Raw genomic sequence first — 17,009 nt, 5'->3', positions numbered from 1 at the left:
TTCGATTTATCAAAAGCTTTTGATCTAGTCTCACACGAATTACTATTAAAAAAATTAGATTCTTTCGGAGTTAGAGGTCCTGCGCATGAGTGGATATCGTCATATCTAAGTGATAGGCAACAAAGCGTCGTTATTAACAAAATTAATAAAAATAAAGACATGGCATCATACTATTCAAAATATAATTTAAACAAATATGGCGTTCCTCAAGGAAGTGTGCTTGGCCCTGTATTATTCTTAATTTATATAAACGATATCATTAAAATAACCATACATAAATGCATATTATTTGCTGATGATATTTCCATCATAGTAACGTCCAACAAAACATGTCATACTGTTAAAGACCACGAGGTTGAAATAAATAATACAATAGACTCATTACTCTCGTGGCTAAATATAAACTGTTTGAAAATAAACTTAGAAAAATCCGTCTTCATTCAATTTAACCAAACTAACAATTACAAAAATAACATCTATCTCAACATTCCTACTATCAAAGAAGTTACACATACTCGGTTCTTAGGCGTTATAATAGATAAAAATATAAATTGGAAAGATCACGTTGATAATCTCAGTAGCAAAATCAATAAATTTGTATATGCTTTAAAAATAGTGAAAAGAGTAACAAACCTCAAAACGGCAATCATGTCTTATCGTGCCTACGTTGAATCGTTGCTGCGCTATGGGCTTATCATGTGGGGTAATAGCACCGACATGAACCGTGCATTTATTGCACAAAAAAAGTGCATAAGATCGATTTGGGGTATGCAACCTGACGATTCATGTCGACCAGTATTTAAAAAGCTTGGTTTGTTACCACTACCATCACTTTATATTTATGAAACTTGTATGTTTGTAGCAAAAAACAAAAAATTGTTTAAGTCAGCAAATGAAGTATTACAGCGAAGCAGACGTGATCCATACACGCTAGTACTTGATGACCTACCCAGACTGACAAAGTATAACAAAAACTGCCTTGCAATGTGTGTACGTATCTATTTATAATAAAATTCCCAGAAATCTTAAATTATTACATGTAAGAGCTTTGAAGGCAAAACTACACGAATGGCTAGTCAAATGTAGCTTTTATAGTGTAAATGAATTTCTTGACAGAAATTTTGATCTCAGATAGGTTAATGTTAATATGATATTAAGATGTTAGTTTTAAGTTTGAAATTTTTGCATGCTATTGTACCTATAGCTAAACATGCTTGCTCCTTTATATATAATATGTAACACCAAAAATACCATGTTTAAAGCAAATAAAAGATTTATTATTATTATCTTGTATGTCTCTACCAGACCTCGGGACTATAGAATCCCGGATTTTTGGGAGGCGAACGTGGGGCCGAAGCCAACACGCTGAAGCCCTTTTGAGACAACTTTAATGAAATGGTGACACAAAACCGACAATTATCCCTGTATACACTATAGAAATGTACCCAAGGACAATCCCCGGTTCTGTGCTAAACTATTGCTAACTATGGATGAAAACTACTTGGGCTATTGTGATGGGATGCTAGTGGACTAGGAATGGGGAAACTACGGGAACTATGGCACCTGCCGATAACAATGTAATAAATACACGTAAAAATAGCAGGTGGAGACTCGCCAACTCACTTACTGGGCCCCCGGGAATCAGTCGCTAAATCGCAACAAGGGGGCAACAGGTACATGAGCGGCTGAAGGGTGAGGATACCTCGGCGGACTTTAAACGCAGATCACGCGCTCCCTGTGGGTCCAGCATCACCGGCCCACTCGCCACTTACCACGAGGCACCTACCCTCCGAGCGGGCTGCTAACCCTACTCTAGCGACTCCACTCTGACCGGCCGGTGAAGGCAAGCCAAGAGGCGGGAGACCTATCCCCCGTCATGTTTCACTCCGGCAGGCCGGAGATGGGGGACAGTATACTCTCCCTGGAGCACTCGGATATATAGCCCCGCGGGGTCGCTACTCCCCGTCATCCGCCTCAGATGCCCTGCGGGGCTTATTATTATTATTATTTTTGTATGTCTCTAACCGACCACGGGACTACAGAGTCCCGGATTTTTGGAAGGCGAACGTGGGGCCGAAGCCAACACGCTGAAGCCCTTTTGAGACAACTTTAATGAAATGGTAACACAAAACCGACGATTATCCCTGTATACACTATAGAAATGTACCCAAGAACAATCCCCGGTTCTGTGCTAAACTATTGCTAACTATGGATAAAAACTACTTAGGCTATTGTGATGGGATGCTAATGGACTAGGAATGGGGAAACTACGGGAACTATGGCACCTGCCGATGACAATGTATTAAATACATGTTAAAATGGCAGGTGGAGACTCGCCAACTCACTTACTGGGCCCCCGGGAATCAGTCACTGAAAAGCAACAAGAGGGCAACAGGGACATGAGCGGCTGAGAAGGGTGAGGATACCTCGGCGGACTTTAAACGCAGATCACGCGCTCCCTGTGGGTCCAGCATCACCGGCCCACTCGCCACTTACCACGAGGCACCTACCCTCCGAGCAGGACTAACCTTGCTCTAGCGACTCCACTCTGACCGGCCGATGAAGGCAAGCCAAGAGGCGGGAGACCTATCCCCCGTCATGCTTCACTCCGGCAAGCCGGAGGTGGGGGACAGTATACTCTCCCTGGAGCACTCGGATATATAGCCCCGCGGGGTCGCTACTCCCCGTCATCCGCCTCAGATGCCCTGCGGGGCTTATTATTATTATAACTAAAACTTACCTATATTAAAATCTCTTTACTTTTAAACAAATCTCTTTCAATTTCATAAACCCAGTCCAAGATCAACGCCCTAAGAATTATAACGCTATACATGTCACAATAAATACTCTTGCGCTGCAATTGGACATATTTTCTTCTGAAATAGGTACCTACAATATTGCAGTAACAATGAACTTAAGTCGAGAAAACACCTCCTTTGTGAGGATAACTTGTATTGCGAATAAAACAGTCTAGCCTTGTTAATATGTGGGCGGTAAACTATTATAAGGTTACGACCTGGCTTTACTACGAAAGAAAATATAGGTAGCTATAGGTGTGTTTAAAAACAATGGTGCCTTATGTTTATCTGGATTTTCATTTAAGCGTGACAAAGTTTATCATTCATAAGATTTTACAATGCGAGAGATAGGTATACTTGAATCATTTTCCAAAAGCGATCTTCTTGGTTTTTACCATTTAACCAATCGAGTTAGTGAAAATCCTTTATACAGCTAGAAATTTATCGGCCAAGACCCTACTAACCACCCAAGCTTTTCATCTCTACAAATCGCAAAAGTCAACATAAAAATAACCAGCAGATATTCTGATCTGATTGAATATTTCATATTTCACTTCAGAGCAAATTAAATTATATTTCAAATACAAACAAAATTACGTTTATGTACTGCATCGAAATTAATCTATGCTGGGAGTTCTTTAGAAATATTTAATTGGCTTACTGAAAGCGCAACGTTCATAATTCAGTTTATACGAGACTGAATTTAGATAAAATTACATTTATTTGTTAGAAACTGTTATTACTATGTAGGGAGCTATTGTTCTGTTGAAATAATAGGACCTATCAAAAGCCCTCATCCTATCCAAAAGTTCAGTAAAAGGCACCAGAGATAAAATTACGTTTTTTATGGCAATGTAATTACCTACAAAAAGCTATCTGATATTTATTATGGTACATTTCAGAACTAAATTTAGGTGAGTCTATTTTCCTAAACTATTAAAATGCTTAACTTCAATAATTTTATGACTCTTGGGGGTACATAACTAGGAAATAAATAAAATTACTTTAATTGTTTTTATGTGGTCAATACCAACCTTGCTAAAATAAGTTTATTCATCAAATATACAAGTACAGAGCCAGATTCGTCGTTAAATTCGAAATCTCTTATATCTAGGAGGAGCAGTCTCACAGGTAGGGCACCGAGACGACAGGGTGGTATAATTTACAATAACTATGCCGACCATCGGTGTTGAGCAAAGGAATCCGTTAAGGGAAGCAGCTTTATACAAAAATAAAACATATGAAAATACTCATGGCAAAATCATTCGTCCAGTGGCAGGCGCGCAACGGTCGTAGTTTGATCATCTGGGATGTGATGTGTTTAGGCAGCAGGCTTCTCGTCGGAGACAACAGTGGCACCAGTCGCGACGGAGCCGCCCTCGTCAGGGGACACCGTGCAAGCCAGTGCCGGGAACTTCTGGTACAACACAGCGCGATATTTGGGATGGCTGATACCATATACAATAGGGTTGTACACGGCATTAGCCTTAGCGAACAGTGAGCCCCAGATTGTAGCCAGAGGACTGATGGGTGCGCTCTCGAACACCCCCGTGTAGTTGATCACAAGGTAAGGGGTCCACGCCATGAACCACAGAGAGATCGTCATCAGAGCCACCTTGGCCAATTTGCACTCAGCGCTGGTGTTAGCCGCTTCGGATGATCGCAGTGAAGCCACGTTCATTTTCTTAGCCTGTTCCCTCATAGCCTTTTCGTGAGCGGTCACAGCCTGGACGATGAAGTAGTAGGAGTAGATGATGAGCAGAAGAGGTAAGAAGTACACGAAGACGGAGTAGACAAGGATGTAGCTGCGGCTGAACCAATCCTTTGACAAGTAGTCAGTTCCGCAGGCGGTCATGTTTCCTTCAGGCACGTAGCGGTTCCAGCCGAAGAAGGGCGCCAGAGTCCATGCGAGTGAGAACAACCAGATCCCGAGTATGCGCTGTAGAGCTCCGGATTTGGTCATTGGCTTAGCGGCGATACCTTTCACGATGACGTTGTAGCGGTCGAATGCAATCATGGTCATGGTCCAAATAGATGCGCATCCAAATAGCGAGCCTGCGCACCCGTAGAGTTCACACGCAAATGGACCAAACACCCACGTTTCATTGTAACAATTAATAACCATAGCCGGAGCCATAGCGCACATCATGAGGAAGTCGGAGAATGCGAGGTTCACTACCAGCAGGTTGGATGGAGTCTTCAGGCTCTTTGTCGATGAGAATATGTAGATGACCATGCCGTTGCCAGCGATGGAAATGAAGCCAAGAACGCCGATTGTGAATCCCAATAGCGCGTGCCAGAGTGGGTTCATTGGTGGAAACTGGTACCAGTGAGCGTCGACCATGTGGAGCATGTCAGCTGGTACTTTGTCCACGACGGTCTGATTGGCCGCACCATGCGCCACAGCTTGGCCTCCCCAGGCTTGGAGGGCTGCCATCCCAGGTCCACTGTCTGCCATCTTCGTGTTGGTTGGTGTTCAATTTGAAATGGGGGTTCTCGGCCGAGATGGTTATTACAAGATGCTGGAGAAAATCGTTAGACGAACTACTCCAGTCTGTAAGGTAACCAAACCCGTGTTGAGGCGAACCTGCCGAGGCGGTGGAGACTACTCGTCCTTTGCTGTTCCTCCAACGTCTTATATACTCAAACCTTAAGGATTAGACACGACAATGACAAGAAAATCAATATTCATAATTAGATATACGAATCTAAGAAGGTAAGCTCAAGACTTAGTCAAATTGGGTGTAGTAGGGATAGGCTCGTGTAGGCTTCTTGTGGTTCCGTAGAAATAAGTTCGAAATAAACCTATTTACTCCAAAAGTCCAAACCAACATTGAGAAACTGCGAGACGCTCAGAACTTTTTAGATATCGAAAGTAAGAATGAATCAGCGCTTTATCTTTTAGCAAAACAAACGATCTTAGTTCTATGTATTTCTGAATCACTACAGACAATAATAGCCTACGAAAGTAATCTTGCCTGTAATTCCTTGTTTAATAGGAAACCAGAAACAGGCCCGCCGCTAGCTGGTTGTTCGCCCGCGTGCAAAACTGATTATGTCGCCCTACGACTACATACGTTTTGACAAAAAATATATAAAGGGGGGGGAGCGGATCCAGGGGGTCCGGACCCCCCCCGCCAATTCATATCCATCTTACTTGTCCAACAGAAAAAAAATATGTACATGCACCGCTCTGATTGCAGAAAACCCACCTACTTTTTGATAAATAACTATTGCAATACATAACATACATTACACATAACTTTTTATTTACTTGAAATGTTCAGAGTAACCTAAACAGTCCTGGGTTAGCCCATAAGCAAACTAAGCAATTGCTTAGGGCATCAATGCAGTGCAATCATTACCCAAGTGGCCCCTATGTATTGAAAGATTGTGATTAACTTAAACTAACGCACTTAAATATCTATAACAATGTTTAAAGTCAGTAAAATATGTTATTTGGTGGGTTTCCCGTTGAAAACTTATAAGGCACATAATGTCATATGTAAGGAAGCGCGAGCGGGGCGAGCGCGAACATTTTTTAGTCTAAGGACACAAAACAAATAAAAACCACTGTAAATTAACAAAGCAAAGTCAAAAAGTAAGATATGCACAGAAGTGAAGTGCAAAAGCCGCGAGCGAAGCGAGCGCGATTTTTTCCTTAGAGTTTTTATGAAGTAAACATATTATCATAAAAAGCCATAACGGACGTGCGCGAAAAATGTTTTTTCGGAATTTAATGCCTCAACAATTAAACAAAGATAAAATGCGACATCTGACATGGAGCCGCGAGCGCAGCGAGCGCGAATTTTTTTGGGGATGCAAAGGGTGAAACAGTCAAAATTGATAGGAGACGACCAAAGCTAGGGCGGCTTTTTCTGAAATTTTTATGTACCTAACTGAAACCGGCAGTGTAAGTAATATTCTTAGCGCTATTGCTGTGTTCGGAAATATTGAAATCAAATCATTAGTAAAAAGATATTGTATTTTTTAAATATTACGTGATAACTCGCTAGATTTGCCGCCCCCTAGGACGTGCCGCCCGCGTGCTGTGCACGCGCTGCACGCCCGCTTACGGCGGGCCTGACCAGAAATTACTTGGTGCCTATTGTAATCAACAGAGCAATATTGCCTAATATAATATGCTTTCATGGTCCGTGGCCGCAGAGTATAAACTGTTTATTCGTACCTATTAACAGTTTAGAAGAAGGTTTCTTATATGCATTGAGTAAGTAAATAAGTGCTCTCATATTGTTTTGGTCTGAACTCATCTATGGAAGACTGACTATTATAATCACTATAGGGAAAAGACTGGCCCATTCAAATGAAATTGGGTTTATGTAAGTACCTACTTACTACTGTCCTTATACTTAGGTACCTAACCTGATTACAATGATAGGATTATCCCTTAATTAATTACTTAATTTCCTCATGAATCGTGCATGATACAAGTGAAACCACGGTAAACAGCTACCTAATATAAATATCGACCCATTCCAAGTCAGCCATGGAATGAACCCTGCCCCTTTGCATGATTGCCGTTATGAGTATAATGTAACGTGACAACTTCTAATTTAATTTGTTTGTTTACAGAGAAAAGAAAGTAAGTCCGTAGAACTGTACAGAAGCACAAATTACAAAACCTTTACTTAGAGCATGATCATTGAGACTATGTTAAGGTATACGGCAAAATAATTGGTCACAGGATTTACAGATCTAATAAATAAATATGACGTGCATTGAGAACACAGCCACAATATTTTGTTTGAATCTCTACTGTTTTGGTTGTCTTGGTCTAATTTAGGCAATTATTACAATAATTGATTCATGATCATGGATGATCAAGCTAATGAGGATTAACTTACTACTATTTTTCTGCAAAGCTAAAAGTATTCCGACTCTCAACTGAGTCATTTTAAAAAGTGCAGCACTGCTCACCCATAATATTGTAATTTTATGAACAATCAAAAGGCATAAGCATAATATTATGTATTGGTAAATGGCACATGGCAATAAATCTTAAAGTTTTACCGAATTCAACATGTGACGATAGACACGTGAAACAGAACGTGATTTTGACAGAATGAATGATGCAATAACAAACGTCAAATTGAAATTGACATGTAAAGGGAACCAAGTGTCACGCAATAGTGCAACGCTTTCTCTCAATAATATTGTATTAAATTCCTCATTTACTCAATGGTGTTGTTATAATATAACAAATATAGCTATCGAAGGACTCTCTACTGACTACTACAAGAAGACTGGCATCAGCCCTGACCTCGAAATAGGTTAGTATGGACGATGTGTAAAACACCTACTTTTCGTAGATTTTTGGTATGACTTTGGGTTATATCCGCGGATTTTTTCGTAAAATGAGCTCATCCGCCTCCGCGCCCTTGGTGCCCGTCGGTGTTCGTGGTATGAAAGTGCTTGATCGAGATAAATTCTTGCGCAACATAAAAGTGCCAATTCTAAAGGTCAAAGAAGAAAATTTGTCTAAAATAACACAAATTTCTAAATCTTACTTCCTTAAACTAGAGGATTTTAAGCCAGTAAGGAGTATAGAGGAAGGAGAAGATGCAATATTCAAGAAGTGTATTTTTCTAAACCCTGAGAAAGTGAGTCAGTGGGCTGACATTGCTGAGAGTGACCGAACTGCTCTAACCAAATTGGATGTGACAGAAAGCAACTTTGATAACAAGGAAATCCAGCTTTGCTATGAGAACTGGCGTTTTGAAGCAATATTCAAAGCAGTTCTTCCGGAAAACGAAGAGGGTGTCAGTGGTTTCTCTCAGATAGGTCACATCATACACCTGAACTTGAGAGATCACTTACTTGATTACCGTCCGCTGATAGGCCAGGTGCTCGTCGATAAAATAAAGACATGCAGAACAGTTGTGAACAAATGTGTGAGCATAGACAATACGTACAGGAACTTCAGCATGGAACTCATTGGTGGAGATGAAGATTACTTTGTTACAGTGAAAGAAAACCTGTGTATATTCCAGTTTGATTTCTCCAAAGTATACTGGAACCCTCGCTTAGGTAAGGAGCATGAAAGGATATTAAGCTACCTAAAACCTGGTGATTGTCTATTTGATATATTCTGTGGAGTTGGACCCTTTGCGGTCCCAACAGCCAAACGCAAAATCAAAGTATTTGCAAATGACCTAAACCCGGACTCCTTCAAATGGTTGAACCATAATGCTAAAAACAACAAAGTCAATTCAGCATTTTTCAAATCATTCAATAAAGATGGAAAAGACTTTATTTGTAACGAATTCAAAGATTACATAATTTCTCTATGTAAAGGCGATGAAAAATTGGATGGAACAATACACATTACTATGAATTTGCCTGCAATGGCTGTGGAATTTTTGAAATACTTCAACGGTTTGATCAAAGATGAGGATTTGGCAGAGAAATTCAATCAAGAAATCATTGTTTACGTATACTGCTTTGCTTTAGGAGATGATCATGTGGCGATCGCTAAGAAAATGGTGAATGAAAACATCGGATCTAACATTACAAGTCTTATTACGGATGTGTTTGATGTGCGAAATGTTTCACCGAATAAAGAAATGATGAGAGTGACGTTTAAATTGACGAAGGAGATTTTGTTCCGTACAAGTGAAGTTTTGAGTGAACCTCCTTTGAAAAAGTTGTGTGTATAACAGAGTTTTATTTTTAAGCATAACATGAAATGAGTGTTTAATGTATAACATTTTGTTGTATGAAATAAAGCTTTGTTAAACATTTTGTGATTCTCCTTTCTTTATCTTTAAGATTGTCACACAATATTAATGACACAATTTCTATGAAGAAGCGCTTAATCATATTTGCATTGAAAACTGATGAAAAGTAAATAGGATAGTAATGTAAATTCAGCAGTAACTTATCAAAGTAATCACAACCGAGTGAGTAATCATTGGAAAGCCATAATACACAACTGATAACTTCACAAATACTGTTTTTAAGATTCATCACCATCGCTGTACATGACCCTATGTATGGAATCATTATAGCATTAAGTACCTTATAACAAGGAGTAGAAGATACAAAATTACCCACGAAGTTAAAGATACCACTAGCTTTCGCCAGCCGTTTCACACGTGCCGTGGGAACTACACTGAGTACCCAAATCAAAGGTAGCCTATGCCTTTCTCGATGGGCTATCTAATATAGAAAGATTTTTTCATATCAGTGCAGTAGTCCTGATAAACGAACCCTTCAGCTTCATAGGTAATACTAGTATAGATAATATAGATAATCATAATGGTTGGCGCCTATAGAAACTGCATGTCATCTCACCTTGCAATAATTCTATTTTCTCTGGTGAGTTAAGCAGAGGAATGCATGCAAACAGATGTTTCATGAAAATCATATTTTACGTAGTACCTGGGTAGGTTCATTTTTAATAACCTTACTAGCACATTGCCTGAGATTTTGCAGCGTACCTATCAATAATTATTGTATATTCAATTAAATACCGAGTGTATCCTTGTTTATGCGTTTGAAATATTATTTTAGTCATGAAAAATAATATGCTTACGTAAACAGCATCACTTCACTTTTTCAAATGTTTAAGGGGCAGTTCAATTATGTCATTTTATACAAAATAGTCACAAGTTTTTTTGTTACATTTTCCCAAGATCTGTATCTTATTGTCCACTTCTTTAACAATGATGTTAAAGCTCTAAATATAATAACAATGACAAATCTGGAAATTCTGGGTCTATTATTGAAGCAGTACCTATGTGTATTTTCATTATGAAAACAGGTACTGGTAGTAAGTATAATCATAGGTGGTAAAGACAGGTATTTTTTCGTCAAATTATTTGCAGATGATGGATGACAAAACAATTAATTGATACCACTAAATATGTTCTTAATTGATCTTTATTATGGATTATTCTATCTATACATAGATATCTATGTACGAACGAGTACCTATCGCCATTGCAATAGAGGCTGTCATTTCTTAAAATAAAACATTACCTTTACCATACTTATGGGTTTCTGTATGTGCTTAATTATGGGTAGTTAAGCCACTTGGTTAAACCGAGACATCGGAAATGGTACAGTCATTATTACTGTTTGACATATTTTTATTAAGATCGATTTTACATTTATTTTTTTGCTAAAATTACTCAAGTGCTTTTTTATAACCCGAAAGGTAATATCACGTCTTTAAATAAATCTGCGTAAGCAACGGTAATCATTACTGATTATTTACTTTAGTAGCATTAAATATTGAGCTTTGTAGTTTGTTTGAAGTAACTCTTTCTTCTCTCGTTAACCATTTTTATTGAAATATCCATAACAGTGTTCCTGAGGAATATTGTACAAAAGTGGCTGCTGAAACCGCGCGAAAACTAACACACCCAAAAATATTTATATTTATCTTCAAACAAAGATGTTCAAACACCGAATTTTAATATATTGCACCCATTACCTTGAACGCGCCAATGAAACAGCGATCCGTGGCCGAAACACCCAAATTAATTCATCAATTAATCTTAACATGCTTTAAATGATGTACTACTTAATACCATGGTATTGCTCATGTATTTTTAAATATCTTTCTTCACGACACGCGGACGCCAGAAAGTCTGACAACCAGTATTACCAAGGAGTATTGGGATGCCCGGGTAACTGGGTTTAGGAGATCAGATAGGCATTCTCTCCCTGTAAAACACTGATACTCAGCTGTATTCGGTTAGACTAGAAGCCGACTTCAAGATAGTTGGGAAAAGGCTAGGCAGATGATGACGTATATACATAGATATACAGAAAACTTACCAACTCAAGTACATAGATACATATTCATACTTACTCCTGTAATGAAGTTAAGTTTAAAACTACTTATCGTCCGACTAATTAACTACAAACGATAAGAAAATAAAACAGTAATTCCTGAAGAAAAACCATTCTTTATTAAGAGAAAACATGTTACACGTTGTAGAGAAAATCAATTTTCTAATGAAGGTCTTATCAATCATTCGTTACATTGTTAGATTAGGTCAGATGGCAGTCATTGCATTATAAACTAGTATTAATATTATACTGTAACATAGTGTAATTTCCCTACAGAACAATAAACATTAATACTACACGGAACTGCCTGAAGTTAGCCAAATAGCTGCGCAGTAGAAAATTTTGTTCCTAAAAACCAACTGCGCAGCCAAACAGCTAACTTCACACTGTTGACTTTCCTTAATACTCGGTCAATTTCGATGCTTAAAGAATGACGATTTACAAGATTATTACTAATGACTTTAATACGTCATTATCAGTCAATGGGTCAAGCAAAATATGCCAAAAAAACTCATTAAAAAATAACAGAATAATAAAAAAAAACTTAATTTAATGACATGTTTATCGCTAATTCGTCCTTGTGTAACAAACAGACAATGTGCCACATTAGCTATTACCATAACAGTGTAGTAAATTAGCAGTAAATAAAGGCTATATGCACACGTAACACGTTTCAGTTGAACACGAGTCATGTTGCCGAAGAGTCAGGTGACTGACATGGATCTCCCCGATTTTACGGACGTGCTGGAGGAAAGTGAACGGGTATGTATGTCTTTACCTTTATTTTATATTGTGTATCTTGGAGGAATTTTAATTTTAGGGAAAGAAAAATTATGTCGAAATAGGTTGTTAATTTTTACGTTGATGATATCGCTATTATTATAATCATCATCCATACGGGCATTGGGATAACCCAAGATGATGATAATTATATTCGCGATATCATCAAATACACAATATTAGATAAAGTTTTTATTCATAAACAATTTTTTCAAGTTAATATAAAAAAAAGATTGCTGTTTTTTGTTATGTGTTTTTAGCCGTAGCCAATCGAATAGCATACTCAGATTAAATCATCGATTAAAATGTGCAAAAAGAATTGGAGATAGTACCTACTAACTGACTCAAATTATTTTGCAAACGGCCTTGATCTTACACGCCTTCTATATAGATAGATAATATAATACACAATATAGATTACATTATCTACTTAATGTTGTTTTGTAGTTGCACCATATTGATCAACATAACATTCTGAACTATTCGACACATCCTTTGGATGCGGGCTACGTGGCCCTAATTCTTGTTTGCTGTGATAAACAGAAGGTTGAATACCTACCTGTGTCTCATCATCATGAATTTTCTGCTGAATATACAGAGTTTGTAGACACATTTTGGCATTGGGTACTGTTGTTTTCTTCTTACAATGATCTTATCTTGTTTTACAAGGAGCGACGGCCTATTTGACCTCCTCACTCCAGTTACCCGCGCAACCAGATACTCCTTGAATAGACTAGCAGACCCGACGAAGACAAATGACAGCAGAGACACACTAATTTAACGTGCCTTCCGAAAGACGGAAGAACTTGTGATCGACCCATGCAGCTGTCACTTACTCACGGGCTCCACCTAAAACCTTATGGTAGTGAATAATCAATTTTAAGTTTAACAAACATTCTCATTTCCAGATACTTAAAGAATGCTTCACACAGTACCAAATAGACGAGGTGTTCCTCTCTTTCAACGGCGGCAAAGACTGCACAGTGCTCTTAGACATAACTTTAAACGTTTTACGAGAAATTTACAAACGTGACGACGTTGCTAAAGAACTAAAAGTAGTGTATATTCGGACTAATGGACCGTTCAGTGAAATTGAGTCTTTTGTGGAACAAATTAAGGATCATTATGGTGTGACGCTGATGGTGACGGAGGGGGAATTGAAGACCACGTTGCAACGGTTGCTGGATCAAGATGAGAGGCTTAAAGCTGGTCTTATGGGCACGAGGAGAACAGATCCTTATAGCGAGAACTTGTCGTTTATGCAGGTGAGTGACTACAGATGTTTGGTTATTAAAGAACCTTTCCCAAGTAGCTACAGGTCTTCTTAATATAGGTCCTCCATTTGAGCAAAAATTTCAACGCCAGTCTACACAGTCAATACGGTTATGTGTAACTAAGGAAACAATCACTCAATTCAAGTAGGTTTACCTAGGTTGTTAAATGACAAGTACCTAATTCCTTGAAAACGTCCGGTCTTCGGCTTAACACAATGGTTAAAATCAACATTGATTATCTAAGTGCACTTTCGCCGACACTTGATAGGTTTCCAAAGAATTTTATATCACTTTACTTTAAGTACTCTGTTGATAAGCCTTTTAATTTGGAATTTTATCCAGTTTTCTCTAATAAGCTTTTTTTGTTTTTCAGAAAACAGACCCAAGTTGGCCACAGATAGTGAGAGTATCCCCCCTCCTCAACTGGAGTTACCATCAAATATGGAGTTACACTTTACACAGAAGAGTGCCCTATTGCAGTCTATATGATAAAGGGTAAGTGATACCAACATTATCTTAACTAATGTCATAAATAGGAATGAGCTTTCTTGTTAAAAATTTACGACATAAATTCTCATGCTCTCTGAGTGTGAGAAGGATATTTAAAGCAGTGGGGGATCGCTTTCATCAAAACGTCACACACTTGTTAGACAAATAAAATAGTGATGTACTTTTTTCTTATCGACTTTTTATTAAGTCTTATTAGAGTGTCTTTTATCGAGTTTTATCGAGTCTTATCTCAGTGAAAAATAGAGAGGCACGAGCCTCTATTTTATTCAGTGCAAGTGGATGGAATCCCATACCTATTATATTTTTCTATCTCGATCTTTAAGCTAATGAATTTAAGTTAATAAGGTTCAAATTAATTCCTTTACAGATACACATCAATAGGCAGTATACAAAACACACGACCGAACCCTGCACTAGCTAAGAAAAACAGTTTCGGTTGCATCTCGTATTTACAGGCGTGGCACCTATCCGATGCCACTCTAGAACGTGCTGGAAGAGGTTCTACGCCCAAAGTCGCCGTCAATGGCCACGGGAATTACAATACTATAAACAATCACATAGGAAATGGTATAGATAACAATCATTTGAACAACAGCGACCATGTACATCCGTCGTGTGTTTAAAAATGGAATGGGTGAACGGCTAATGATTGTTTTAGAATTGTTTGTGAAAGAATTTGAAGTGAAATCTGTCTCAAGTGACATGTTCTATAAACTATTTTGCCAAACAAAAATCGACCTTAAGGTTTTGGAGTAAGAGTTATTTCATCATCTAAGATATCAATGGCCTACAGTTGATTTTTATAAAACCTGGTTCGAAATCCAGAATCAAAAAAATATAATTTGCATTGCCAAGCTTCTTTGAATCATTGACATAACTGGCCATTTAGAATTTTGGCTATATGGCCGACACAAAAAATAAGTGATATACAAACTCCTTTTTATTCTTTTTTTAAACATTAATCAGTAGCCGATTACTCAACACATGTACCTTTAGACCGAATTAAACTCCAATATGATTTTTATCAGGTCATAAAAAACCCGATAATTAGACAATTACATAATTACTTTTAAAATATTGTATAATAAACTTGTGTCTCCTATCAGATAGATATATTATAAACTATGGTAATTACGAGATTAAACAATGTAAAAAAATATAAATGTTTTTGCAAAAATTGTAATGACAATCTCGTTACTATATGATCCATTGAATGATAATATTGTAATAATTTAACTGATGAATAATCTAAACATTTTAAATTCGTCCATTTACGCTGCCTAGCAGAGAATAAATTATAGTAATCACATTCTCTAAACAAGTTACCGAAAACTAATTTATTTTATTGACGTACCTAAGTAATTGAAATTCTTATCATATACCAACTTATTATGTATTTAGTTCGTAAATTCTCTTTAGAAAGTGTAGAAGTTACTCTGGTTACAACAACAATCATCGATTAAAAATATATTAGGTTCAGACTCCACTAAGGGTCAATTCCCACTGAAAGAGCAGCGGCCGGCAGCGGCCGTAAGAGCGCGGCGCCTCGCGCTCAATCACTTGCATTTACGGCCGCTGCCGGCCGCTGCTTTTTCAGTGGGGATTGACCCTTACCTTACTACAAAAATTTAAACATCTCTTGAACAATTGTCTAAAAAAAGTGTGAACCTTATTTCAACATCATAAACTTTATTATTTTTTTTTGACAAGTGTTCAACAGACGTTTAAAAGCTTTTGTGGTACGACCGAAAGTTTTTCAACAGCAATAGAATTTCGTTATTCATATTTCTCACTCATATTGGTTATTTTAAAAAACATCTCTCCATTTTAGTGGAGTCAGAGCCTTTTGAGGGAAATTAAGAAACTACCAATTAAAAATATTTTGCCAGAGTATGATTGCCTTAAAAAACTTGTCTAGATTTAAATTAGTACTTAACTGTGAAGATCTGGTACTTGAATTAACATTGGATGTCCGACGTAAAAAAATGAATAATGTTTTGATCATGATATTTATTCTACAATTTAGTTGCGTTTTTCCATGTGACTTTTAGGTTATTCCCGCTCGGTAACACCCTTTCGTCAACACTGTTGACGATCGGGAAAAAAAAGTTTCGTTCGTTCACAGTGTTGACGAACGCTGGTTTTTATTTTTAAAATATGGAAAGACTTGTCATGGATTTTTAAAATGTTTTAATAGATTATGTTAGATCTTTTGAAACACAATTAACTATAAAACAAAAGTGGCCTTATCATATGCATAATAACCATTTTACACGAAAATAATAAGTAGCGTTCGTCAACACTGTGAACGAACGAAACTTTTTTTCCCGATCGTCAACAGTGTTGATGAAAGGGTGTTACCGAGCGGGAATAACCCGACTTTTAGATGTCTGTGATGTTAGAATAATACAAGAATATAACTTTGTTGTTTGTACTTAAAATCACAATGTCGTGTTCACAAAATTCGTTGTATGCAGTGACATAACCTGATGTCAATTCTTTGCTTCGAAGACATCTCTTGGTGTGCCTTGACAAATATTTTTGAAAAAAAAAATGATGTAATACTGTATGAACTGAATAAATAAAACTATGGAAGAATATATGCTAATTCAAATTGTTTTTCAGTGCACCTTATAACTTTCAATATTTTGAATATCTTCAAAGTTAAATCGGCCATTCACTTACATCTAATTTTTAGTTATTTTCGGATTTAATCGCTTTAAATGCTCGTATCTAGTTTTAGTCTTAATTTTAAGAAGATTCACTCCATTTCAAGTGCCGGTCTATTGAATTAATTTAAAATGTGATTATGTTTACTGTAAATATT

The 17,009-nt window shown here is 37.5% G+C and overlaps 3 protein-coding genes across 3 annotated transcripts; 2 read left to right on the top strand and 1 right to left on the bottom strand.

Annotated features, from left to right (window-relative positions):
* Positions 1–3,807: 3,807 nt before the first annotated feature.
* Positions 3,808–5,382, bottom strand: LOC124630256 (opsin-1-like). Its single transcript, XM_047164051.1, has one exon. It carries the CDS (start codon positions 5,254–5,256, stop codon positions 4,120–4,122), a length of 1,137 nt encoding a protein of 378 aa, XP_047020007.1. The 5' UTR covers positions 5,257–5,382; the 3' UTR covers positions 3,808–4,119.
* Positions 5,383–7,908: 2,526 nt separating this feature from the next.
* Positions 7,909–15,694, top strand: LOC124630257 (FAD synthase-like). The gene is made up of 5 exons (XM_047164052.1): positions 7,909–8,089; positions 12,296–12,380; positions 13,307–13,663; positions 14,046–14,167; positions 14,550–15,694. Exons 2-5 carry the CDS (start codon positions 12,309–12,311, stop codon positions 14,803–14,805), a joined length of 807 nt encoding a protein of 268 aa, XP_047020008.1. The 5' UTR covers positions 7,909–8,089; positions 12,296–12,308; the 3' UTR covers positions 14,806–15,694.
* LOC124630255 (tRNA (guanine(37)-N1)-methyltransferase) lies at positions 8,089–9,557 on the top strand. Its single transcript, XM_047164049.1, has one exon. The coding sequence runs from the start codon at positions 8,138–8,140 to the stop codon at positions 9,473–9,475; it is 1,338 nt and encodes a 445-aa protein (XP_047020005.1). The 5' UTR covers positions 8,089–8,137; the 3' UTR covers positions 9,476–9,557.
* Positions 15,695–17,009: the final 1,315 nt, after the last annotated feature.

Source organism: Helicoverpa zea, chromosome 5 (assembly GCF_022581195.2).
Source record: "Helicoverpa zea isolate HzStark_Cry1AcR chromosome 5, ilHelZeax1.1, whole genome shotgun sequence".
Taxonomy (NCBI): domain Eukaryota; kingdom Metazoa; phylum Arthropoda; class Insecta; order Lepidoptera; family Noctuidae; genus Helicoverpa; species Helicoverpa zea.
Note: the sequence above shows the minus strand (reverse complement) of the source record. Positions and strands in the feature narration are given on the sequence as shown.

Excerpts from the sequence above, each read along its gene's own strand:
- LOC124630256 (XM_047164051.1), bottom strand. The coding sequence starts at position 5,256 with ATGGCAGACAGTGGACCTGGGATGGCAGCCCTCCAAGCCTGGGGAGGC.
- LOC124630255 (XM_047164049.1), top strand. The coding sequence starts at position 8,138 with ATGACTTTGGGTTATATCCGCGGATTTTTTCGTAAAATGAGCTCATCC.
- LOC124630257 (XM_047164052.1), top strand. The coding sequence starts at position 12,309 with ATGTTGCCGAAGAGTCAGGTGACTGACATGGATCTCCCCGATTTTACG. Across the intron at positions 13,664-14,045 it reads AGAACTTGTCGTTTATGCAG|AAAACAGACCCAAGTTGGCC; the intron begins GTGAGTGACTAC and ends TTTGTTTTTCAG. Across the intron at positions 14,168-14,549 it reads TGCAGTCTATATGATAAAGG|ATACACATCAATAGGCAGTA; the intron begins GTAAGTGATACC and ends ATTCCTTTACAG.